The 8,042-nt window shown below is 39.7% G+C and overlaps 1 protein-coding gene across 5 annotated transcripts in view; it reads right to left on the reverse strand.

The window, feature by feature from the left end:
- Kcnip4 (potassium voltage-gated channel interacting protein 4) overlaps positions 1-8,042 on the reverse strand; it is a 1,063,150-nt gene that overhangs the window by 108,393 nt on the left and 946,715 nt on the right. For all 5 annotated transcript variants that reach the window (XM_015481989.1, XM_015481998.2, XM_015481995.2 and 2 more), the window contains one exon: positions 730-854. In XM_015481989.1, coding sequence (XP_015337475.1) covers positions 730-854 — 125 coding nt within the window. The remainder of the gene's footprint in view (positions 1-729; positions 855-8,042) is intronic.

Consider the following 8,042-nt stretch of genomic DNA (forward strand, 5'->3'; position numbering starts at 1 on the left):
TATATATATATGAATGAGTTATTTTTAAATGGGTTCATGACAATGTCTTCACTCCTATTCAGACCATAAGATCTTTGATGACAGAGTATGTCTTCTCTGGCTTTTGAATAACCAGAATCATCTAGCTTAACACTAAGCTCCTACCAAGTATTCAGGAGAAATGTGTGCCTTATACATTGTTGTAACTCACTCCTTGTCTCTCTCCCCTGACCTCTGTATGCATGGGTTATCACTCCTTCTGAAGATTATCCACTAGGAAGGAGGACACCTGCACACATGGATAACAAAGAACCAAACTTGGTGACTACCTACAAGCAATACAATTTGTAGGAACTTTTCTCCAATGCCAGGAACGGAGTTACTTGATGATCCCCAATCAATAAGTCAAGTGTCAGATTATAGTTAAGAAGTGAAGAGATCAATGAAGCTATTGAAATGGTGATATTGTATGTGAAGCACACACACATACAAAAGGTCCAACTAAATATTGAATTGAGTAATTTTTTTTCAGTACCTTTGTTTAACGGGCAACTACAGTGTACCAGCATTGGTATGCCAAAGTGAATCAAAGTCCAAACAGATATTGATTATATTAAAACCAGATAGGATTAGTAAGAACCACACATAGGATAGGGCTCTTTCAGAATAGTATGTCTCCCTCCCGCCCTCTCACTTCTCAAAGCTCTTCTGAGAACTGTGTAAAGGTAAAGTCAGAAAGAAAGTTCTTACGTTCTTAAATCCTCTGTATAGAATCTGGAGCTCTTTCTTGGTAAATTTACTCTGGGCTTCCAGAAGCTCCAGGGCCTCAGGCCGATGCCTAACGGTGGCCATCTCCAGTTCATCTTCAACACTGTCTGTGGAGGAAAACCAGAAAGAATCTTAAGACCTGTCCCTGCTCACCAAAGCTCATGATGAGCAATACAGGAAAACAGAGTGAAATGTTTGCTATATATCTGTGATTTGTCCCCAGAGGAAGAATCCTCACACTGCTGATAGCCGTCTTTATATTTCTCTGATCTAATGGCAAGACAATTATACATGATAGTTTTTTGCACATTCTAGTGATTAATGTAGACATTACAATTCTTACATTTTTACATCATTTAAAAAGTATAAAATCTCACTCACAATTGAGCCTAAAATTTTGTATATACCAAGTACTCTTCTAAAAATGGAACTGCAGCTTGATGAAAAACTGCATTGCCTTCGGTACCATGCAACTACAACAGAGAACTCTGCTAATGCTCTCAGAGGATTCCACTGGAACCCGGTATTTCACCTGGGGTTAAAACAAAAATTTTCATATCAAGTGCTGATGAGGGTAAATAACCTGCAGCAGCCAGTTGGACTGCCATAAATCCAGTTCCATAGGTGCATACTAAAAAGACAAGGGTCTAGAGGAACTTCTAATTAGGCCTGTTTGCAACCAAGAGTTTGTAATGATACCAAAATCTAATGTGTTTTATTTTGCTTTGTGAATTTCACTACAATTTCTCAAAGATGCTTTATGCAAAAACAATATTATGCTCATATGTCCGGTAAATGCTGTATTGTAATTTTGGAAAAATATATTGGGATACATAGGTTTTAAGAAGACCTGCAAAAAAGAATCCTGTTCAACTTTGCTTAACAAAATTGATACCAAAGATATTTGTCCACTGTATCTTTCCTGCCCCCAAGTAACATCTACGAATATTTTCATATTTGCCTTAGACCCATGTAAGCACAAGTTTGGAGGTATTGGGGGTACATTAGGATCTCTGTGTTTTTATCTCAAAGGCGCACACGTTTCAGTCCAGTTTCTTTGCAGTGTGGCGAGATGGAGTTCTAAATGAATCCTTCCTGTTTCCATCCAGGTCACACCATATAGGAGGAACTCAGCAAGAAATAAAAACTCCCATATGAAGGAGGCCCCATATGTAGCCATGGCTTTCCTCCTAAGTTGCACCATTTTTGAAACAATGCTGTCTCTTGATAATATCTGCACTTATTTAATGCCCTGCCTTGCTGAGGGCATCATGGGACCAGAGCTCTTGCTTAGCAAGAAAAAGAAGGTCAGAGGGACACTAATCTTGGTACGTTGTAATCATTGCTCTCAAAGGATTTACACAAGACCTATAGTGATGAAGAAACAATACTCAGGATGGTTGTGTTTGTCAAAGTGAGTAACAGGAGATACGAGCAAACATTCATTTTATACTTTTCACATCATATTAACTTATTTGGCAGTAGCAATACACAAATCTTCAGAATACTGATAGAAGATTGGGATCATAGAAAGAGATATAGAAAGATAGGAAGGCCATGAGTAACCTCTGAGCTGACAAGGATAAAACTGATGAGAAAGTAAGTAGGATGTGTACCTACAGTAATGCAAAAAGCTAAAGTAGCTCAGAGGACGCAGCTAGACATTAACACCTGGGCCTCAAACTGGGATTTATGGAGAAAATCAAATAAGCTCAAATAGCATCACTTCAATTTTCTTTTTCATTCCTTTCAACAAATGGGTTGATTTCACCCAAGGCATCCTAAAGTGAGAAAATGAAAGAAGATGTTGTTCCGAAGATTGCTGTAGGTCCAATGTCTTGGACTCTGTTGTTTTATTATATTTCTCAACACATAAATAAATGCTATGCAACAGGCCTATTATAGGTAGATAAAATTAAATAGAAAGTTTCTGCTTTCTAGAAAAATGGCTTATGTAAGCTTCTTCTTTGTCATTCTAAGCATAATTTCATCAACCTAAAATGATCTCCTTTCCTTTTCTACCTGCTAAAATGTATAGATCTTTCATAATGCAGCTAATATATTAATGCTTCCTCTCTACAGCTTTTTTGGATTGTTCCAATACACAGAACTGATGATAGCCTGGTCAGAGCTCCCACACCCCCTCTTTCATAGATATCTAAATAACCCTGTGACCTGTTCATGTTTGTCTTCTCCATTGTGGTCCCCTAAAGACAGAATTAAAGTTTTATATAGCTCTATACTTTCTGGACCTAACATTGTGATACCTTCAGTCACTTAAGAATTTTCTGGTGAATGAAAAATGAATAAAAGATGATGTTGCATTGGGCATGGTGGTGCATGCCTGCAATCCCAGTGGCTCCTGAAGCTGAGTTAGGAAGATTGCTTGTTCAAAGCCAGCCTCAGCATCTTAAACAGGCCCTAAACAACTTAGGAACACCCTGTAAGGAATGGGAATGTGACTCAGTGGTTAAGTACCCTTGGTTCAATACTCAGTTCAAAAAAATAAAAAAATAAAAAAGGTGCTGCTGATCAATTCCATCCCTCTGGAGCCCTTAGACCCTTTTCTATAAGAATAATTAGAGATTTTCCCTAAGGAAATATTTTTAAAATTAAGTTTGTCTGTTGATAGTGAGATCTTAAGTTCCTTCTTTAGAATCACCATTTATTTATTGTCTCAAGAAACACAGCATGGGTGAAAGAAGTGGAAATTTTAATCAGATTTTCTGAACAGTCTTTCAATCATGGAATGACCTTGTCTAGACCCAGGGACCCTTCCTCTAGCAAGAGACAAAACAGCACATTAACCCCTTGGCCTTTGCACCATGCGGCAACTCTGAACCACACTACCAAGGGTTTCTTTCTCCAGCTGTCACAGATTTGCGAATGCCAAGTCTGAGACAAAAGGCCCAAGGCTGGAGGGTCAGTATAATCGAATTAAGTGTGTGTGATAGGATGATCATCACATGCAATATTCAAAAGGAGACACACGGGCAGTGTCTGCCTTGTACCTTACTTCTTAATGACTTTTACTTGCCAAAGGGCTGTTTCTATCCCTAGGGGCTGACAGGATCTAGAAACATACCTGAAATCATCACCAAGTACCAGCATATGATAAACTTAAAGAACAACACCACCAAGTCCAATCAACTGTGATTCCTGCAGGAGGACTCTGTGGGGAGCAGAGCGTGATTCCACACAGGACTGCTTTCACTGTGTGACTCGGGCTCCTTTTAAGAGCATCATTTGGGGGATTTTGATATACTGTCTAACATTTATTGAGTTCCTGCTGTATTCCAGGAGGTGGGAAAGGTGACTTTTTCTACAAAAATCATAAAACCCCCACAATGAGATAGAAACATCCACTTTTCAAGTAAATGGAGACTGAGCCCCACAGAGGTAAAGAGTTGCATGGCCAAATGTCACATAGAAGAAAAGGTAGGGACATGATTTATACCAAATCTTTGATGAAATAGCTTATGTTCTTTCTGCTTTCCCATACTCTCCTATAATACCAAGAGAAATAACAATGTTAACATTAAAGCCTCTTTTCTCACCCATAACTGTCAAAGTTCTCAGAAGAGTTGACAGTATTGACTGGGTCCAATTCCTGTAATCTGCTGTCCCCTTAACCTACAGCAATCTGACTTCTGGTCCTGTCATGGACTCTACTGTGGCCCCAAAATACACAGGATGAAGACTTAACCTGCTATTATGGCTCATTCAGATGTGGTTAGTCCCCCAAGGGTTTGTGTGTTGGAATAAATAAATAAAAACCACCACTACTTACAGAATTTTGCTCTAAGCTTCACGGGATATTATCTCCTTTTAATTTTGACAAAAATGGTAGGAGACGCTTATTGCTACCCTGATCTTACAAGGAGTAAACTTGGATGCACAAAGTTTAAATAACTTATTCAAGGTCACAGGATAAAGCTGGGATTTGATTCCTGGATTTTTGAGACCACAGATCATAAGCTTAGTCAATATGCTATTTTAAGAGATGATAACAGTATTACTTTTGAGTTTAAAATCCTAGGGATAATCTTTTTTTTTTCTTACTGTAAATGAATTAATTGGCCATAAACTCCAATGCCTAAATTTCTCTTCAGAGGAAATGTGCAAAAACACCTTGAGGAGCTCAACAGGCTCCAGAAGTTGCTGTCCTTACTGATTATAGGACAGTGGAGGAATAGATACACAGGAGAGGAGAAACCAAGGCAGGGAAGAACGGGGACTGTTTATATTTCTGCTTTTTATCAGAGAGAAATACGGGTTGGGGCTTCTGAGTGGTTTCTCTGGGACAAAAGCCAGACCTAGGTGGGACTCTAGCCTCTTAAATGTCTCCAGGGTCTGCCACAGTGTAGCCACCCAGGCATCTTGCTGAGGAGCTAATTCAAACACGGCATTTGCACCCCGAGACAAGCTGAATACAAATAGTATTGTAATACAGGTATTTTCTAACAGATTTAATTTTCATCAGACAAATTCCCAAACCGAGACACTCTTGAACTTCCAGGCTGTCTCCTTTTGTTCTTTGTTCCTTAGATTTAAGTTTCTCAGGGTTGAGGTTGTCCTATGTCTGAGTCAACAGTCCCCTCAGGCCATGACACAATTGGGCTAGAAATTGGAATTCAAATCACCAGGGAACAACAGAATGAGTTTTAAAAATAGGTGTCTTTCTCCCCTTTCTTTAAAAATACAGTAGAAGCTGATTACAGCCCAACTCATAATTAGGCAAATTGAACTCTACTCAAGGTCAAATCCGACCCTCCAGAAAAGAACTTGGAAGATCTTGCTTCACAAGCAACCAGTAGTGTGAGGCCCCCATTCCAGCATATGGTTGTGAAGAAGATTCGCAGTGCAGAAATCAATCATTTTATCAGGAATAGCATCATTCCATAGAGAGCTCAGCCCATCCACACAGAGAAGTCCTCTTTGTGATGCTTAAGCCTCCCACTTTACCTGGGTACCACCTACTAGCAGCAAGAGCAGTTTGGTTGCAGCTACTAACAGTGCTCAATTCAGAAAAGTGACACAGATGAATAAATATCTGAAGCACTCTAGGATAATGGGTATATCTACAGGAGATCCCCGTTCTAAATGCAACATGACTTTTCTATAGAAACATATTGATTTTTCATTATGAAAAGTTCATAAATATTGTAACTTTAAAATTCTATTTGAGCTGAAATTGATTTGGCTGGCCAAAGCCTCAGCTTGCTTGGATGATATTGCTTTATCTCATTTGTAATAATAACACCCCTGAATCTCTACTCCTAAAGTTTACCTTTTATTAAACTGATCTAATAGTGATTTGATCCCTGTGACAATAAAATCATGGTAAGATTGATTACATTCTGGTGATATGTTGTATGTTATTAAATATGTATAAGCTTAGTTCAGTGACAGGTATTGGAGGGAGGTTTCACAAATTGTGCTCTAGGCTTTTGCTCTCCACTACCCGATGCTGGAAGAATCTTGGCCATCACAGTGGAGACTACCCCTGAGAACTCTGCAATAAAGAGGTGATGCTGTTGGTTTCAAGTTCAAGTCTGATATATCAGCTTAAGACAAAGCTGCCTCGAGGAATATTTACTAAGCTATTTTTCAGAGCAGTAGAGTGTTTGCCTAGCATATCTGAAGACCTGGGTTTGAAGCCAGAATTAGACAGGTAATCAGTATAGATAGGTAAATCAAGTCAGGTCAAATCAAGGAGGCCAATTTGAGTGAGTCTGGGAGGTTGGAGACTGCCCCCTGAGGAACTGAAATACCTCCAGAGCCTTCCTCTACCCTTATCAAGATAACCTACCCCAGCTCCAACCTGTTGCTAAAGTAACCGATCCCAGGAATTGTCCCTCCATAGAGGAAGTTATAAAAGTTGTTAATGTGTCCTGGGCTGCTCCATTAAGCCGTTCCCCTGCCATCTGCTTCTCACCTTTTGGCCATCCCACAAAGCATCTTGTGGTCCTAGTCATATAGGCAGGAAGGAGAGAGATAAAGGGAAGAGAGCAGTAGAACAAAGGAAGCCTAAGACATATAAAAAAGGCAGAACACCCTCAGCTCTTGGGATACCAGGATGCCAGCTATGGCCCCCTTCTCCCTCATGGGAGAAGTCTATGTTACCCCTTTTAAATAAACCCTGATTTATAGGCTTGCCTCTAGGTTTCTCTAATCAACATGTGGGGGAGCAGAACTCGTCACCTGTAACCAGAGGTATCAGGTTCAGTCCCCAGTACCACAAACAACAACCATGAGCAGGGATGTGAGACCTTCAGTGCTTGATTTCGTCTTTCTTCTCCTCACTATGCTGACAGAGTTTGGCCAGATGATCAGGCGGGAAAGAGTTTCCGGGGTTCATGAATTTGCTCAAGTCTGCACAGCTGCATAGCTGATGAGGGGGAGGCAGGACCTGTCATAAACCTTTATTCTTCCTGTTCCAGCATTTGACTTTCACGGACAGAGTTCAAATATGGGCCAGGCCCTGTGAGCAGCTCTTTAAACTCTGGCAACTTTAAACTTTTATCTCAAGAAGGAGAAGGACTGGGAACCCCTTTGACTCCCCCTGTCTAACAGCCCTTCACCCATCCACCCACCAGGAGCTATTTTCAGGTGCACATTGAGAGTATATGAGCAATTAATTCCAAGCTAATCATGCACAGCCCACAAGAACATCATCAATCCATCTGAAACCCTGCAGGAGTCCTAGCCCTCCCCAGACCACTTCAAGCTATTGGAACTCCCCAATTTTTCTTATTCTAAAAGATGTTTTTTTCAGCCTTGTCTCTGAATATATTTTGGGAACAAAAAATCCTTTATAATTAGCACTTTGTCCTATTTTACATTCATATATCACATTGAAAATGAAAAGTACTTCGAAAATGGCCAATTAGTTCGAACGTCTTCTGTTAGAGGTGCTTGTTGGCAATGACATTGCAATTTCTATTCTAGAAGGACTTGAATTGCTTTGCAATTTCATGTTTGAATTCAATCTGTTATAAAACATAGAAACCCAGAGGTGAACTGCTGGAGCTTTGCTCATGGTACATATGAATGGATTGTCTTTATATTATTTATAGGTGTAAACAATTCTTTAGTGAGTTTAGACTTTAAAAAATAATCACCTAAGGTTGGGAAAAATCATATCACTCATATGGACTTCGGAAACAAGCAGGAGTGTCCATACTCATATCAAATAAAATAGATTTCAAGCCAAAGTTAATCAAAAGGGATAAAGAGGGACACTACATACTGCTTAAGGGAACCATACACCAACAAGACATAACAATCATAAA

The sequence above is a fragment of the Marmota marmota genome, unplaced genomic scaffold, assembly GCF_001458135.2.
Source record: "Marmota marmota marmota unplaced genomic scaffold, marMar, whole genome shotgun sequence".
Lineage (NCBI taxonomy): Eukaryota > Metazoa > Chordata > Mammalia > Rodentia > Sciuridae > Marmota > Marmota marmota.